We start from the raw sequence: 19,098 nt of genomic DNA on the forward strand, positions 1-19,098 counted from the left end.
TATAAATTTAAATTTTGTACTCCTTAGGGTGGTATTCAAGGGTCCCTTTGGTATATCCCTCAGCTTGTCTTTCTGACTTTATTTCTCATTTGCATATACAAACCATCTGTTTGCGGTGAACTACACTACCCGTGGCATCCTAATCATGCTGGTTTTTTCCCTTCTCTTCCATGACTTGTCCATTTTTATTTTCTGTTTCAGAAATTCCTTTCCTATAATCTGTCTCTGAAAATCTTATTCTTCCTTCAGGGCTCCCCTCATCATAAAGTAGGGAGGTTTTGATAGATAACTTTAAGGCTCTCAAAGGCTTTGGAGAGTATCCATAGTAAGGCAGCAAGGCTGTTGTGGGACCTTGAGTTCAGGCTATATATAGATTGGTTGATGAAATTGTTAAGCCTGGAGAAGAGAAGGGTGTGTGTTTGGGTGGGGAGTGTGGGGTGTGGGCTAGTGAGGGGGAAAGTAGAAACATGACAGTTTTCTTTGTGAATTGGAAAGACTCATCTGCAAGGAGTAAATCTGTTCTCCTTGAGCCCAAGAGGACAGAACCAGGAGCAATGAACAAAAGTTGCAAAGAAGCCAGTTTTGTCAAGAAAAATTTCCTTAAAAATGAGTGTTATCCAAAATTGAAGTGTGCTTCTTTGGGAAGGTTGCCGTGGGGCTGAGGGAGGGGCTCTTTTTTTTTTTTTTTTTGCGGGCAATGGGGGTTAAGTGACTTGCCCAGGGTCACATAGCTAGTAAGTGTCAAGTGTCTGAGGCCGGATTTCAACTCAGGTACTCCTGACTCCAGGGCCAGTGCATTATCCACTGTTTCTCATTTAAAAAATGGAGCAGTAAGACCTTTAATGCCTTAACAATAATAATATTTATATGGCACTTTAATATAATCCACATGCCCATTGAATTTATGACTTTCCTTAGTTTTACATCTGATACTTTATGATTGTGTGGCACAGGACAAGGCACTTTCTTGAGGGAGGCACATTTCAAGTTTTATAAACTTAGCTTGAATTTAGAGAAAGAAATCAGTTCTGGGGGCAGCTAGGTGGCACAGTGAGTGGAGCACTGGCCCTGATTCAGGAGGACCTGACTTCAAATCCAGCCTCAGACATTTGACACTGGCTGTGTGACCCTGGGCAAGTCACTTAACCCCAATTGCCTCACAAAAAAAGGAAAAAAAAAAGAAAAAAGAAATCAGTTCCTAGGAAATCATTCTTTTCATAAAGTCCTATATTCACTTTCTTATTCATTCATTCATTCATTCACCTATTTATTCATCCATTTATTTATTTGCTCATTTATCTATCGATTTATTTACTTTCTTTGAATTAGGGATGGTATAAATTACAACTATCACTTTTTTTGCTACCAACTTAATTGGATGAAATTATGGTGCTTTCCCTTTATAAGAATATTATTAATATAGCTTCACTTTCAGAGAGGAAATAGTTACATATCTAAAACTAGTCTAAGAATTACATAGCAAATCTCTATGACATTAATTTCATGTCCAATTTTAAAATTCAGAGCTGTCATAATTAAATGAATTTTGAAAGTATACTTTCAAATTATTGCCATTGACCATTGACCAGTATGTGGAGAAAAAAAGGTTACATCTGGGATATAGCTTCTTTGAACATCAGTACCAAATCAGAGTAGAAAACAGCTCTTATGTGTTCATCATGGTTTTATTAAATAACTACATATACATGTTGGTACAGTGAGAATTAGGTTAGTATGATGGCTAAAAAGTGCTGGAATATAACAAAAAAGGAAAATATTGGATGTTGGAGGAATGTGGGAAAACTGGGATGCTAATCCACTGTTGGTGGAGTTGTGAAAAGATCCAACCATTCTGGAGAGTGATTTGGAACTATGCCCAAAGGGCTATAGAACTGTGCATACCCTTTTGATCCAGCAATACCACTGCTAGGTTTATATCCCAAAGACATCCCCCAAAAGAGAAAAAAGACCTATTTGTACAAAAATATTTACAGTAGCTCTTTTGTGGTGGCTAAGAATTGGAAATTAAAGGAATGCCCCTCAATTGGGGAATGACTAAACAAGGCTGTCGTATAAGAAGGTAATGGAATATTATTGTGCTATAAGAAATGACAACAGGATGATTTCAGAAAGGCCTGGAAAGATTATATAAACTGATGTATAGTGAAGTGAGCAGAATGGAGAGAACATTGTGCTATAATGTGGTGGTGGCTTTGTTACTCTAAGAATATAGCACAGTATACTATGAATTTTGCCATTATTTTGTGTCTGATGAGCACACATACAATATAGATTCTGTGTTTTTCTGATTTAAAAAAATGTCAAATGACCACATCATTTGCTCCAGCTTATTTCATATTTCTTTGAATTACAGATAGTGGATCCTTTTTACAGTTGCTGTTAGAAGGGAACTATGAAGCCATTTTTCTAAATACAGTTACCCAAAACATTTTTAATGGACCCATGTTTGAACGAGGAGAAGATTGACAGTTATCTGGAAAAGCAGATTCTTACATTCCTGGACTCTTCAGGAGATTTGTATGAAACTGAAAGGTAGGACTTCTTTTTTTTTTAAACTTCAGTTGTCATAGTGGAAACAGATTGTAGTTAACCTGTATAGAAAAATTGTTAACATTAATCTCCTTCATCATTTTACTTGGTCTCTGAGTGCTGCCTAATAATTCCAGTTTGAGATTTCTGCAGCATCTGACCTAAATTTGATTTGTTTTGCTGCATTGGTTCAGGATAAGTATGCATGGTGTCACAGAACCCAACCTTCAGGTACACATATTTTTGAACAAATATGTCAGCTTTGTTTTGTCCTTCCTTTGCACTGGAAAACAGAGTCCAAAACAAGGTATAGGAGAAGTCTTGTTCCTTTGGTTGCATTTTAAAAAACTGATTTGCTAATGCTCTATTATCCTGCACTCAGTTTCTTTAAGGATTTTTTAAAATTTCAAAACTAATTATTTCTAGGACCAAGTGATGGAGGTTAGATCTTCCAAGAGACCAGTTTTCCACCAGAGACCTCCTCATTTTCTAGCAAGATCTGCTGCTGCTTCTAGTCTCCATACCCTCTTCTTTCTGAGCAAGGATGTATTTCATCCATTACATTTCTTTGGAGTTTTTTCCTCCATGGTCAAATGTTGCATTGTTGTTTCATTAGATATTTTTCCCAATAAATTTCCTATATCAAGGTTGTTAATTGTTATTTCTTGGACTTTACCAAATGTGGGCAGCTGCTACCCTGGTAGTGAGAATACAGCTTTTGATTCTTTTTTTTTTTTCCCTCAGTATCTTCTGTAATTGAATTCAGTTTATCTCTACCTAGGAACTAGAATAAATCAGTCTGAGATGGATAAATTATGCTCCTAACCAATATAGGATCCATAATCTAGCTCCAGCTTCCTGTTGTAAAATTACTTCATATTACACCCTGACATGCATTGTATGTTCCAGACAAATTAGACTACTGGCTGTTAACGTAGACTTTAACATTCTACCTGCCATCTCCACGAATTTGTATAGATTCTCTTCCAAGCTTATACTGTATTCCTCTTAACTTCTAGCTTCCTACAAGACTCTTCTTAATTTCCAGCCACCTCCTTTTTGAATGAAGCCTTTTCAGATTTCCCTAGTTGTTTTCTTCAGTGTGAGGTTATTTTATATTTATTCATTTCTGTATATATTCCACCCCCTACACCATTTAAAATGTAAATTTCTTAAAGGTTGGTATTGTTTTGTGTTTGCCTTTGTATCCTCAATATAGTGCTTTGCCCATAGTCTGTACTTCATAAATGTTTGTTAAAATGTATTGAAAGCATTATTGAATTTGGAGTTTGGAGTTTTTCTGTGCTCTATATAGATGGGTTGCCCTCTTCCAGCCTATTAGGTTCAAGGATATTTTAGAGGACAATATTTTCTTTTTATTCCTCTCATAGATATTTATATTAATGGTGCAGCATGATAATTCCTTAGCAAAATGAACTCAATGAAGACTTTTATCCAGGGTTTTCTTTCTGTGTTCAGATTATTATTCAGATATCTTCAGAAAATGTGAGAGCTGCTAAAAGTAGAAAAGGAGTAGGTCAGAGGATCCTGCTTCTGGAGCTGAAATGGATCTTGATCATCTAGTCCAGACTCTGAATTTTGCAGATGAGGAAATTTGAAGCCCATAGAAATTAAGTGACAGGTCAGAATCTGCAGAGCTAGGATATGAACTCCAGTCCTTTGGTTTCAGTAGTTTAGGTTCAATTTTCTTTTTTTTTTCTCTTCCTTCCTTCCTTCCTTCTTTTTTTTTTTTTTTTTAAAGTGAGGCAATTGGGGTTAAGTGACTTGCCCAGGGTTCACACAGCTAGTAAGTGTTAAGTGTCTGAGGTCAGATTTGAACTCAGGTACTCCTGAATCCAGGGCCGGTGCTCTATCCACTGCGCCACCTAGCTGCCCCCTTCTTTTTTTAATAATAAACATTTTTATTTATAGTTTTATTTTTCAAATTCTATCCTCCTCCTTCCCTCCCTTTCCCCATCCTGAGGCAGGAGCAATCTGATATGGGTTATACATGTATGATTATGCAAAACATTACCATATTTGTCATTTTGTATAAGGAAACTTGATTAAAAGAATAAAAATGAAAGAAAGTGAAAAATAGCATGCTTCAGCCTATTCCATCAATATCAGTTTTTTCTTTGGAGGTGGGTAAGTATGTTTCATCAGTAGTCCTTTGGATTGTCTTGAATCATTGTATTGTTGTGAATAGTCAAGTCATCACCAGTTCTTCATCAAACAATATTGTTGTCTCTGTGTACAATGTCTCTTGGGTTTGCTGCTCACTTCACAATACATCATTTCATACATGTCTCAATGTTCTTTCCACTGTACTATGTTACCTCATCATTGAGATAGGTTAGTTTGATTCAGAACTGTTTTGAAAAGAATCCTAGATATTCTCAGACATTCTGAACTGAAATAATAGATTTTCTTTTATATAACTAAAATCAGACCATATGTACCTGTGACTGTACCCATAAAAGGGCTTCATGTTTATGTTTTTAATTCTCTCCTTTGCAGACAACAGATGATATTTCTGCTTGGAGTAAGCAGCTTACAACTCTTTGTTCAGAGCAACTGGACTGGCCCTCCTGTTGACTTACAGCCTCAGGACTTTTTGCCATCTGTTTTATTTCAACAATTCAGTGAGGTATGTTGGCTCAAGCTTCCTTTTGGATTCTTACTGTGTTTATCATCTCTGAGAAAAGGTGTGAATACATATGAAATTGGGGACCTAGAGGATAGTAAAGATGCATATACAACTCTTCACCATGTAGGAACTCTATGAGGGCTTGTTTCTTCATTAGATTTCTGAATATTTTGAAAAGTTCCAATTGTTTCAACTTCTATTCAAGTGATGATACCTAGTTTGTTATACATTTGATTGTGTTTCTTATTACAGTTACAGACACCTCTTTCTTCTTTGTTGTAGTTATGTCTGGAGTATATAAAAATGTTAGAAAAAAAAATATATATGTGAAACTTCTAGATTATGTTACAGATGAGAAATACTGTGATGTTTTTTTGTTTGTTGTTTTTTAGTGAGGCAATTGGGGTTTAAGTGACTTGCCCGGGGGTCACACAGCTAGTAAGTATCAAGTGGTCTGAGGCTGGATTTGAAACTCAGGTCCTCCTGAATCCAGGGCCAGTGCTCCACTGCGCCACCTAGCTGCCCCAAGAATTGACCGTTTGTGGGAAGTATGGTCCAGGAAATTAAGGAAAACACAATTATATTTAAGAATAGGAATTATGTTTCCTATGGGAATCCTGGGCTTTGGATGTGGAAGGCACCCTAGATATCTTTGTCCAACCCTTTCATTTTATAGTCGAGGAAACAGATCTAGAGGTTGAAGTGACTTATAGAAGGGGTCACAGATAATTATCACACTGATGCTACAGATTGGTCAGTTAACCATTCATCATGTTAAGTATCTATGCTATACATAACTGTGCTAACTACTGAGAGTGATTAAAAATCCAAGAGCCAAGAAACAGGAAATATATAGTCTACTCCCACAAAGAGCGAGGCTTCAGAGCAGTCCCATGGATATTATGAAATCCATATATAAGGTGCGCACTCAGCTATTCGATAACAATCTTAGTTGCCCCATAGCAGAGGGAAATGGTTTAAAGAATTTATAGGGTTGTTTAGAGGACGATGCTCACGTCAGTAGAGGAGACAGGCTCCAGGCATTAAGAAGCCGTAAAAAGTGGATCAAATTTCAAGAACTGCAACAATATGGAGCCAGAAGTGTAGGGGCAAGCTGCCTTGCATCACTCAACCTCTGAGACCTCTTCAATAATTGATGATCATGATGCCATTGAATCTTCAAAAGGTTAAATTCAATAAAGGTTACAATTTAATGAATTCTTTTTAAGATGACGGGGAAGTGTGTACTGGGCCATGTGGACAGGAAGATGGGTGCTAAATGCCCTCGAAAGGTTTCCTTTGCAGTTATCGCAGGATTCACAAATCTGGAGCTGGAAGGGACCTTAGAGGTCCTCTAGTCCAGCCTCCTCATTTCACAGATGAAGGAACTCAGTTCTAGGGATTTGCCAAAGGTCACACAAGTAGTAAGTCACAGAGAGCTCAGGTCCTCTGGACTCTAAATTCAGCTTCTTTCCATCACACAGTACTGTAACACCCTGCCTTCCAAATATTTAAATTAAAAATTTTTTTGGTACTTTTAACTGCTGGAACTTTACTATTATAGGACATGTTTACATTATTCAATTGAAATAACGTATGTAAGTATTTTAAAAAGCATAAACTGTTACATAAATGTCATTTATTATTATTATTGTTATTGTTATTGGAGAATACAAGAAATTCTGTGCATCTTGTTAAGAGGCAATAGGGACTCAACTTGTGATTTCATGGGTATAGAAAGGTCCCTAGTTAGGAAATTGCCTCTACCAGTGCAAGTCAGCACTTTGTATTGCCAGTTAAGGAAGTTCTGTAGAGCAAGTTAAGTTGCCCTGGGTAATACAGCCAGTACATTCAGAAGTGGGGGTTTGAATTCAGGTCTTCTTGGCTCCAAGGCTAGCTCTCTATTCTGTCTTTCTTCTTCATAGTACTGTATAACTAAGGCCATAGCATATGAGAATAATCTTTAGCTTTCAGGAGCTTGTGATATAGTTGGTAATTTGAGATATAAGTTCATGAAACCATTAAGTATTTCTGAACGGCAGTATGTAATCGTGCTGAGTGACGAGTTACAGGTCATAACTGCTACAGAAGTTCCGAAAAGGGGGAAAATTAATGGAGGCAGCAGCTGTCAGTGAAGGCCTCATGGAGGAGATCCTTGATCATGGGACAGGCAATAGGAATGGGTTGGATCCAATGTGGCAATATCAGGAGGAGAGTTGTCAAGCAGAGCTGGAATCTATTTATTATACTACAAGGTTTATAGAGGCATTTACTGGTTGAAGGGCTCTGGTAGAGGCCAAAGTAGTAAGAGCAATGTTTAGAGAGATAGGGTGGGGGTCAGTTTGTAGAAGACACTGAGTGTGAGGTTTAGTGGTTCTTCATTTTATAGTCACTAGTGGCTGCTGGAGGTTTTTTGGGCTGGAGAGTGACACTTAACGCTGATGCATCTTCCCCATTTCTTCTGGTGTATTTTTTGAGACAGCTTTTGAGGTAAAGAGTGTGGCCAAGCTAATCTCTTACAGGTCCAAGCCCTTTACTTTTATCAGGATTGTTTATGTTAACCTGCTGAGCTAACTGGTGAGGGATAGCAATGTTAATTAAAATTTTATGCCACAACTTTAGGTCACTTTTGCACTTTCCAGCTTGATTGTTGATTATCTGTGACATTCTTTTTACCCTGCTCCTTTAGATGTTCAGTATCTTTTCATTGCCATGTTTATAAATATGCATTTTTTTTAACATGCCACATGTTCAACAGTGATTGACTAATATTCCTATGATGCTCATAGCCTAACATTGCCTTTTTTTTTTTGCAGGCAATGGGGGGTTAAGTGACTTGCCCAGGGTCACACAGCTAGTAAGTGTCAAGTAGTCTGAGGCCGGATTTGAACTCAGGTACTCCTGAATCCAGGGCCGGTGCTTTAACCACTGCGCCACCTAGCTGCCCCTTAACATTGCCTTTTAAAGTTAGATAGATAAAACCATGTATGGTGTTGCACTGTTTGTAATCCCCGGCTGCCAATGAGGCTGAGGCCAGTGGATTCCTTGATTAGGAGTTCCTACTTGCAGTGGGCTGTGTTGGTAGGTTTCTGTGACATTGATATGGGCAGTTCCTGGGATTAGGGACCAATTCAGTTGCCTAAAAAGGGGGAAAACCTCTTCAGGTTGGAACAAGTAGCAGATCCTGTGCTTATCATTAATGGATTAGGCCTGTGAGTAGCTCCTGCACTTCTAGGTTGGGTGAAATAGGCAGACCCAATCTTTGAAGAAAAAATTACAAACACAAATAATTCCTTTTAAAAACTAGATTGTTACCCAAATCCTTGGGAACACATTTAGAACTCAATCAGAATACCATTGTTAATTCATAGAAGTAGATGAGATACTTAGACTCCTTGTTTTGGAAAAAAAAAAGTTTAATTAGTACCATATTTTGAAAGCTCTGAGATGAAAGTCGAGTAAGAAACCCACTCATTTACTGAGTACCAAGTAGAACCCAATAATTTCCAAGTTAGTCATCAGAGAGCGAAATATTAGCTGATTAAATAATGCAATACTTTTGTCTAAACTACATAACTTAGTCTTGTAAATGTGTAATGCGACTCTCTCTGATGCTCTTCAGAGCCAGTGGTTCAGCTTTCAAGAAAATGGTCTGAAATTTATGCTTAGAGCAGATAGGCTTTGACATCAAGTCAAGTCAAGTGGGATGAGTTTTCTCAATGTTGACTCTTCTCCTGTCACTTTCATGGTGTCAGTTTAACTTAGCTTTTTTATTTTTTCCAGCTACTCTAACTTGAAACACTAGAGGATAAAGCTTATAGATCCCTTTTGTTATAATATGTGTGGATCAAAGAGAGATACCCATCCATGTTTAACCAAAGTAAGAGTATATCCATTTATCCATTGGACTACCATTCCCTGGATTCTAATAATATATAGCTTTTTATTTATCAAAGCTGTGGTGGTTTGTAGGAAAGAAAATTTAAGGGCTCCAGTGCCCCGTCTTTTCCCCCTCCTTTAAGAAAAAAAATTACAAGGGTCATCCTTTATTTTTTTTTGAAAAATACATTTTAGGAGCAGCTAGGTGGCACAGTGGATAGAGCACCGGCCCTGCATTCAGGAGGACCTGAGTTCAGATCCAGCCTCAGACACTTGACACTTACTAGCTGTGTGACCCTGGGCAAGTCACTTAACCCCCATTACCTCACTAAAACCCCCCCCAACCCCCCCCCTTTTTTTTTTGCACAGGGCAATGGGGGTTAAGTGACTTGCCCAGGGTCACACAGCTAGTAAGTGTCAAGTGTCTGAGGCTGGATCTGAACTCAGGTCCTCCTGAATCCAGGGCTGGTGCTCTATCCACTGCGCCACCTAGCTACCCCCCTCCCCCAAATTTTATTGATGCCTCTTGTCTTTACGGTCAACTTAAATCCTTCTCTTGATTGGAAGCCTTCCTTGGGACAAGGAAAAACAGTTAAGCAAAAAATGTTTGATACAATGATTACATTTGACAGTGTATATAATATTCTTTCTTACTGCTCCCTTTCCATTCTGCCATGAGGAGAGAGGTCATTTCATTATCTATTCCCTAGGACCATCATTGGTTTTCTCACTACTCAGAATTTGACATCCTTTGAGCAGTCTTTTCTTTTCTTTTCTTTTTTTTTTTAGTGAGTCATTGGGGTTTAGTGACTTGCCCAGGGTCACACAGCTAGTAAGTGTGAAATGTCTGAGGCTGGATTTGAACTCAGGTACTCCTGACTCCAGGGCCAGTGCTCTGTGCCACCTAGCTGCCCCAGTCTTTTCACTTATACGTTGGGGACCATTGCTTTCTTGGTCTGCATATTTTGTTCAAAATTAGTTCATACAGATTTTCCCTTGTTTCTCTGAATTCTCTATTCCTCAGTTTTTCTGTGCAATAATACTCCATTTCATTTACATGTCATTTTCTCAGCTGTTTCACAGTTGAGAGAGCACCCTTCTTTGTTAATCCCACACTTTTATACTTAAGTGAATATAAGAAGCATCTTTGTTCCGTTCCTTGCTTTCAAAATTATTCCTCCCCCCAAACTCCCCCCCCAAACCAAACACCCACAAATATTAGAATAAACAGCAGATTTTGGAGTTTGAGATTCTTGATTAGTATTTGTGTGACCTTGGGTAAATCATTTCCCTTCCTCTGCTGTTTCCTTATTTGTGAAATGAATAGGGTTGAGCTAAATTTAGATCTCTAAAGTCTCTTAGTTCTAAATGCTAGGATCCTATGCTCCTTTCCTGTCTCTTTTATTCATGTATCCATCCATTCATTCAACAACTGTTTATTAAATGCCTGCTATGTCATGCATACCCTCTCAACCTCCCCTCAGATTACTCTCCTTCCTGATAAGTATTCTCCTGCAGTTGAGTGATGTTGAAAGAAAGAATTTTCAAAAAAAGTTAGAAGAGACCTTAGCTTGTTTGTGACAGAGAGGAAGAGAACCAGTTGTATTAAAGAGATGTTGGAGAGAGGAGAAATAGCTGGATTATGCTTGCTGTTTATGTGTGTGATGACCACTGCAGCTGTTTCTTGTGGTCCTGACACTGTAGGAAAAAAAAAAAATTCCATGTGGCAGCATGGGACCCTGACTGCTTTCCTCTTCCACCTTATGGCTCACAGAGCATTGCTTCCTTTCCCCCCACATTGTGATGACAGGGATCCCAGAGGAGGGATGGGAAGGCAGCTAAGAATGACAAGTTAGGAAACCATGTCCGATGAAGAAAAGTTGAAGCAACTGGGTGATGTTTAGCCTAGAAAAGAGAAGACTTGGGGAATGGTACATAATTCTGTCTTCAAATATTTGGAGCTCTTATGTGGATGAAGAAATATATTTGTTTTGTCTAGGTCCAGAAAGCAGAACTAGGGGCCACTGTGTGGAAGTGACAGGGAGGGCAGATGTTAGCTCACTACATAAAAGAAATTTCTAATACTTAGAGTCATATGCAGTGGGGAAAAAAAAGCAAAAGTTGGATGAGTGTCTCTCAAGGCTGTTGTAGAAGGTATTCCTGCTTTGTGTGAGAAGCTGTATTGAATGAAATCAGTGAGGTTCAGGAACTGGGTTCAAATCTAGCTCTATTGCTTACTAATTTGGGTCATCTTGGCAAGGGATTTTATCTCCTGAGCCTTAGTTTCCTTATTCATAAATTAAAGGAGATGGACTAGATTGGCTTCTAAGATCCTTTCCAATTTAAATCTATGAGCCTATAAATCATATCTCTGTCATGCCTCCTGGTCTGCAGTATGGTAGCTGCCGCCTGATCTGGAGTTGAGTACTTTGTTAATTAATGGAGAGATGATAGTACGAGACGGCAAACTTTCTGTATTAGTTTTCTTTTTAATGAAAGCTGTCTCATCATTTAGATTAATATGTGATCACTTTACAAATAATTTTTTTCTTTCAGACCAAAGAATTTTGCACAGTTGTTTTGAATCTCTTGGGTCTAGACGGTGAATCAATCTACAGTCTGACTTCTAATTCTGTATTGCTGTTATTAGCTCGAGTCATATTGGTGAACTTAAGACATAAATTTCCCAGTATCCAGGTAGAAAAAAAAAAAATACCATGTAGTTATTTCCCTGATGGCATTTAATAGGTACCACATTAGACTATTTAAATGGGAGTAATAACACTTATATTTCCTACCTCACAGGATTCTTGTGGGTAAACCTTATAAAGTGTTATAAAAATGTGAAATGTTCAGTTCAATCAACCAACATTTATTGAGTTCCAGTAGTTGCCAGGCATTGGGTTAGGGTGCAAAGACAAAAAGGAGACAAAACTCTGCCTTGAAGCAAGGTTATATTTAATTGGGTGGGAGGTACAATTGTACATAGAAAGGCTACATGTAGGAAGCAGCACTCAGACTGGGGCCTGGAAAGCTGAGCATTGGATTCCAAGAGGCAGAAGTGAGAGGAGGGTATTCCAGGTCTGGGGGCCAACCTATGCAAAATCTGAAGAACAATAGAATGCCATATACATTGAACATTGTGAGGGGCAGTGATGTGGAATCACTTGAAAGTTGGGCCTCAGCCAGATTGTCAAGGGATTTTAAGTGCCAAATAAGAAGTTTGCATGTTGTCCTGGAGGCACCAGGGAGCCCCTGAACCTTCTAGAGCAGGTGAGTGTCATGGTCCTACCCATGCTTTATTAAATCATCCTGAAAGTGTGAAAGCCTGGATGTTAGTAAGAACTCCACTGTGCTATTGTTGATTTCTTTTTTTGATTGATGAAGTGATACTGGGTCTTTAAATGTTGTTCCGGGTTAGGTTATATTAATCAATAATCAATAAACTTTATTAAGCACCTACTATGTGCCAGGTACTCTTCTAAGTGCTGGGGAAACAAAGACATAAAAGAGGCTGTGCCCTCAGGGAGCTTACTTTGATTGAAGATTATATCTAGACTCTGTGGAAACAAATTTTAAACTTTTCATATATCTTAGTTATAGGTTCAAACATATATCACCCGTCACATCATATTTACTGTCACACAATTAGCTTTAGCCCTTTCTGGGTTGTTGTGAACCCCCTGAAGAAGTGGATTCCATAAATGCAGGGAATTTAAGTTCATTCTTCCTCACATCCTGACTTGTTTTCGTGCCTTGGCACTGGATTATAAGAACTCACATTTCTATAATGCATTGATATTACTAAGTGGTTTCTTCACCACAATCCTGTCAGGAAGGTACTGCAAGAATTTTTGGATATGGAAATAGAAGCTGAGAAAGGCTTATGTAGCTTGTAAGGGTCAGATCGAGCTCATCTGGCTCAAAGTCATCTGCTCTTCCATTAAGAGTGCTGCTTTGTAATGGTTTACAATACTTTTGGTGTTTATCCTGGGCTGATGTTCGGCCTACCATTTAAGATGTGGAATACACACACATATATGTATATGTATGGTCCAGGAAACTCCTTGTGTAGACACTTGTTCTACCTGGATAGTTTGAGTCATCTCTAGCCTAATCTTAGTGAGGTACATGGGTACATTGAAAGGTACATTGACAGCTTCAGTGACTTGCCAGTGTCATTCACGACAGCCAGGATGTGTGTTTGGCAGGACTCGAATCCAGATTTCCCAGTTCCCTCTACTGCCTCTCACTGAGGAAATACTGGTGCCATGGACAACTGCAGAGTGCCTTAAAATAGACTTTTCACTTATTTTAGAGTGAAAAAACCCCTAGAAATGGGACTTAATGAGTCTATCAGATTAAATACTAGAAAACATTTCTAAAACATTTCAGTTTGTGGATTGTAATATGAAGTCTTTTTTTCTTCCTTGACTTTTGTTTTCCTCCTGACCAAGATATTCTTATTATATAACTATAAAGGGCTGTAACATTTTGCTTATTGAATGAACAGAATCCCACTCTTCCCCTTCCTAGTCCCTGCCAGTAGGTGGCATGCTGTGTAATATCAGGCAGAACTGTGACATTGTCGTAAATCTTTTAGTCTGTTTTTTTTGTTTTTTATTTTTTGTTGACAGACCTTTATACACTCATCTCCATTTTGCATTAAAACAAACATATACTTTTATTGATGTTGTAAAAATAGACCTGAGTCCATTGCAATTAGGAAACTTCCAAAATCTTTCAGTGTTCTGATAAGGGGGATCATAAATTTCTGTACCTTGCAGCATTGTTGTAAGGATTAATGTTTTATCTATGTGAGACAGCTTAAAGGGCTACATACACATCCATCCTTGTTGCTATTAATCTTAAAGGGAAGTAGTGTAATATAGTGTAAAGATCACTGAATTTGGCTTCAGGGGACCTGGATTACACTCTATCTCTGTCATATCTATATAACCTTGGGCAGATAACTTAACTGTTCTGGGTCTCATTTTTTTTTTTTAGCTATAAAAGGAAGTGGCTAAATTAGAGCCCTCTGAGATTCTTTCATCCCTAAGTCATGATTTTATGATAATAAAATTTCAGTTGTTGTTTAAGGGTGAAAAAAGGGTGAGAGAATGAAGGCGGTACATGTTAAAAAAAAGAATGGAAATAATTTTTGAAAATTTAAAAAGAAGGAAGACTGGGAAGCTTTATATATGGAAAGCTTTTGAATAAAACGTGACCAATTGATGTGTTCTTCTGGTTCTTTTCCAGAGTACTTCTAGGATGAGAATTTGTCAAATAACCACAACAATATATAGAGAGTTTAGAAGAAGTTCTCTATCACTGAATGCATATCTTCTCCCAAATAACCTCTAGTGCAGCATTTGGAGTTTTTCTGGGCTTTATTTCCCAAACCATTAATTTTGAAAATTCTTATTTATATTGTCTCTGTGTTACATACAAAGTGATGAAATATGTGGGCTTAACCTTTTGACAGAATCTCTTCCTAGTAGTCCTCTGAGTCATTTGTTAGATAATACTTATTTCTTAACTACTGAGAGTGTAGTATTTATTTGAAAACTTTTTTTTTTTTTTGGTGAGGCAATTGAGGTTAAGTGACTTGCCAGGGTCACTTGTCCTTGGAGGCAGAGTATATCTTTCTGCATTGGAAACCAACTAGCTGTGAGCTTTAAAAAAATGTAATATGAAGGCATAAGACTGCCATATGACTTTTTTTCCCTTTCAAGTGAGATTAATGGGGCAGTAATGAGTGAGCAATGCAATCTTAAGTTCTGTCAGTCATAAACCTTTCGTCGGTAAGTATGGTGAACATTATTTGAAAGAAGATACTATTCAATATTATCAATACAGTTGGAATAAGTGAACATGTGTCAAGTGTCTGAGGCGGTATTTGAACTCAGGTCCTCCTGACTCCAGGGCCGGTACTCTATCCACTGCACCACCTAGCTTGCCCCGAAAAAAAAAATCATTTTTGAGGGAAGTTATAAAGAAGTGTATGTAGCTGATTTCTTTAAACATTTATGTTGATCCTCTAAAGTTTTCAGTGACTTTTGTCCTGCTTTGTTACATGTTTATGGTATGATCAAATCATAATGTTGTTGATTCTTTAATGAGCATGTCATTTGATTTCCCTATGACTCTATTCACCATCCCTGTGACAAACCAAAACAGTCCTCCTGACTACTTCACCTTTGTAGGTTTTATTTCTCCCTACTATAATGTAAGCCCATTAAGGACATTTGTATACTCAGCACGTGGTATATTCCAAGCACTTAACGAATGCTTTTCATTCATTCATTCATGATAGTTGTATGTTAATGAATTTTTCAGTAAATGTAAGCTCCATGATAGTCAAGATTGGATCCTTTTTTGTATTTATATTCCCTACATAGTAACTCAGTACCTGGCATATAGTAGATGCTTATTGTTGATTGACAAATTGATTGCTCATATGTGACATTTATCTTCTTGGTTTCTGAATTAATTTCGTGAAACATGAAATGACAATGTATTTGAATATGCTGTCAACAATTGTCCAATAACCGTGAATTATGACCCATTTATTATATTAAAGAGCAATTGCTTTGAGCTCTGTTTTTGAGTTCCATAATATTTTTTTCAAGTTTGCTTCAAAGGAGATATCCTCTTTGGTCCTCTAAAATGCAGAAGCTTCTGAATTATTTGATATATTAATTGATAAGAGTGCAAATTGAGAAAAGATAGCCTTGGATCTAGGCTTAGGCCATGTTTTGGGGGTTAAATGAATAATCTGTGTAGGATATGGAGTACAGATTTAGGCCCCTGTGTAGAAGACTAGTTTCTAATGTTGATAAATACAGTCCTTGGCTCTTCAAAGAGAGGTTAGAAAGAGTGCTATCAACTTTCACCTACTCACACCTTCTGCATTCAGTACATTTTCACAAAGAGAATCTTTGAAAATGTGGATAACAGCAGTGGCGCCTGAACATAAAAATGCCGCCAATACTTAGAATTTGTATTTTGTAGCCGAACAATGATTTCTTGTCATGTGGATTTTAATGACATTACTCCGAAGAGAAAATTCTTCTCTCAAGTTGGTCTTAATTAAAATGTCCTTGGAGGCAGAGTATATCTTTCTGCATTGGAAACCAACTAGCTGTGAGCTTTAAAAAAATGTAATATGAAGGCATAAGGCTGCCATATGACTTTTTTTTTCCCTTTCAAGTGAGATTAATGGGCAGTAATGAGTGAGCAATGCAATCTTAAGTTCTGTCAGTCATAAACCTTTCGTCGGTAAGTATGGTGAACATTATTTGAAAGAAGATACTATTCAATATTATCAATACAGTGGAATAAGTAAACATGTCAGTCAGCCAGCTTGGATGTCATGCTTTGTGAGGTTTAACAAAAAGCTATCTCAGTTTCCTTGCAGTTGCTTAACTTCTCTTGAATTTGTTTTAAAGCCCCCTCTCAGTTTTGTGGCTTTTGATGTAGACATCATTCTTTGTTCAGCTTTTCCGTTTAAATGAAAACTGACCTTTCTAGCTCATATACAACAGTTCCTAAGACACACTCAGATATCATTTACTAAAATAGGGTTGATTTTGTTGTGCTTTTCTGGGGAGGCTGATTGGTGGGCCATGTCCTACCTATTATTTGAAAACAGCCTCTGCTAGATATTGTGAAGAATGGCTAGAGTATAGAAAGAAGAAAAACTGTAGATACTTAATAGATAAAAATCCAAGAAAGCAGTAGGGAGTAAAACTGTGACCTCGTTGTTTATATACAAATGCATGTGGCATGTAAAATTATATGTGGTCGCCTTATTTCTGTCCCAAGTTTGGGGAAAATTAGCTGGGGTTTCTGATAATAGTTGTTACTTATAAATTAGACGCTTTAGCGCCAGTTTGGGGGCATTAAGCATTTATTAAAGTATACCAAGTATTAGTAAAAAGAGAACACCTGGATCAGAAAGTTAAGAAAGGCCTATCTAGGCTAGAAAAGAGAATAGAGCTCAGCCTGGCCTGCTTCTTCCTCCAAATCCTCTGCCACCACAAGCACCTCAGAGAGCCTAACTTCTGAGTAACTGTGTGTGGAAGCTTTTTATGGGTCCAGAGGAGAGGCAGTCTTTATACACCGCTTCAAGCTAATTAGCTAGCATCAACCAAATCTCTTGGTTCATGGGACTTGAGGGTGGTCCTGTGTTGAGGTCAGAGTTCACACCCTCTGAGAAAATACCTTCTTGGGGCCAGGAAAGGTGTGTGTGTAGTGTGTGTGTGTGTGTGTGTGTGGTGTGGTGTGTGTGTGTGTGTGTGTCTGGTGTGTGTGGGTAATTGGGTTGAGTGACTTGCCCAGGTCACACAGCTAGTAAGTTTTAATGTCTGAGGCTGGATTTGAAACTCAGGTACTCCTGACATCCAGGGCCAGTGCTCTATCCACTGCGCCACCTAGCTGCCCCAGGAAGGTGTGGTTTTAATTGAATTAACTTTAACTGAAGTCAGTCAATCCAGTCACTACCCCTAGAGGGGGAGAAAGGGGGGCCTTTGGCATTCCCCAAACCCTATTATTTTCTCACATTCGTAAAGTATGTGTAATACATCAAGCTCAAACAGCTATTTAATTCTGGGAAGCAAATCTGACCTCATAGGCACTAGAGTAGTCACGGTAAGTGAGCTATTGCTGAAATATAGTTTTGGAAGGACATCTCTCACCATATAGTTGAGATAGTGCAGGATTGGTAGAAAGAGGTCACCTAGGTTTATAATTTGGGACATCAATTTTTTTTATTATGAGCTTGACTAACACCAACAAACATGAACATTTTCAACATTCAGATGAAAAAGTGCACTTCTCTTAAATAAGTTTTTCAAAAAGTGTAAATTTATCATGATACTATCATATCCTGCTTGTTAGTGTTTCCTTCTGAATTTTTTTTTGCTTTCTTTTGGTATTTTTAAATGTTTCATTTATGCTAAAAATCTGTAATGCTTTACTAATTTGCTTCTTATCCTTGCCTAGAGGCCATGCTAATTTTTCTCTGTATCCTTCCAAGTTTACTCTATGTGCTGTTAAAGTAAGCACAATTATCCACTTTCTCATTATCAGTTCATCGTCAGTTTTGTCGTATCTACCTCCAGAACATTTTTTATGTCTTTTCTCATGTGTACTCACACAGCTTCTACCCTAGTTTAGGCCCTCCTCATCCCCCAACAAGACTGTTCTAATAGCTTTTCATTTGTTTCATTGTTTAATGTAGTGATGGGTTATTCATTTGGAGCCAGCCCATAGGCAAATAGGTTAAAAATCATGGAATGTATAGAGATTTGATAGTAATATCTGCTGGAATCATCTGATGAAGAAGTTGGACTTGTTTAATCTGAAGGTGAGCCTGGAGAGGGATATGAATTAGATTTAAGCTAGATGTAAGGAAAATTCCCAAACAGTACTATCTACTGGGATTCCACACTCTGGAGGTTTTCATGACCGCTTGTTATGTATTATTGAGAGAATTCTTATTCATACATGACTTGGACTTTATGGCTTTTCAGAGTTCTTTCAGCACTTTGATTCTGTGATTTTTTGAGTTTAACAGACTTGCTTAGTATGTTTAAATCTAATTAAAAGTTATATTTAAATGGGCCTATAGGTATAATGTTGTTTTTATAACAAAATATTTTGTAGGGTATGAATTTTTCAGAATTGTGAATTTATTTTAGCTTATTGACTTTCTTTTTTTCTTTTTAGACTTTACCATGGTGGACCTTAAGATGTGTGAACATTCATCAGCACTTGTTAGAAGAGCGCTCACCTGAGCTCTTCAGTCTTGCCCAGATCAGTATCGAGCATGTGTGTGTTGAAATTTACATGTGTGTGTTAGTATGAAATTTAAGGGGGCAGCTAGGTGGTACAGTGGATAGAGTACCAGCCCTGGAGTCAGGAGGACCTGAGTTCAAATCCGGCCTCAGACACTTAATACTTACTAGCTGTGTGACCCTGGGCAAGTCACTTAACCCCAACTGCCTCACCCCCCC

At 37.9% G+C, this 19,098-nt stretch overlaps 1 protein-coding gene and 1 non-coding gene across 2 annotated transcripts in view; one reads left to right on the forward strand and one right to left on the reverse strand.

The window, feature by feature from the left end:
• The window catches only part of TTC27 (tetratricopeptide repeat domain 27), a 230,231-nt gene that overhangs the window by 12,296 nt on the left and 198,837 nt on the right, over window positions 1-19,098 (forward strand). Inside the window, 5 exon segments of the mRNA XM_043987972.1 lie at window positions 2,375-2,457; window positions 2,459-2,553; window positions 5,071-5,200; window positions 11,636-11,776; window positions 18,812-18,913. Coding sequence (XP_043843907.1) covers window positions 2,375-2,457; window positions 2,459-2,553; window positions 5,071-5,200; window positions 11,636-11,776; window positions 18,812-18,913 — 551 coding nt within the window.
• On the reverse strand, window positions 18,041-18,148 carry LOC122744983. The gene has a single exon (XR_006355304.1). It is a non-coding gene; the product is annotated as a U6 spliceosomal RNA (small nuclear RNA).

This window comes from Dromiciops gliroides, chromosome 2 (assembly GCF_019393635.1).
Source record: "Dromiciops gliroides isolate mDroGli1 chromosome 2, mDroGli1.pri, whole genome shotgun sequence".
Classification (NCBI taxonomy): domain Eukaryota; kingdom Metazoa; phylum Chordata; class Mammalia; order Microbiotheria; family Microbiotheriidae; genus Dromiciops; species Dromiciops gliroides.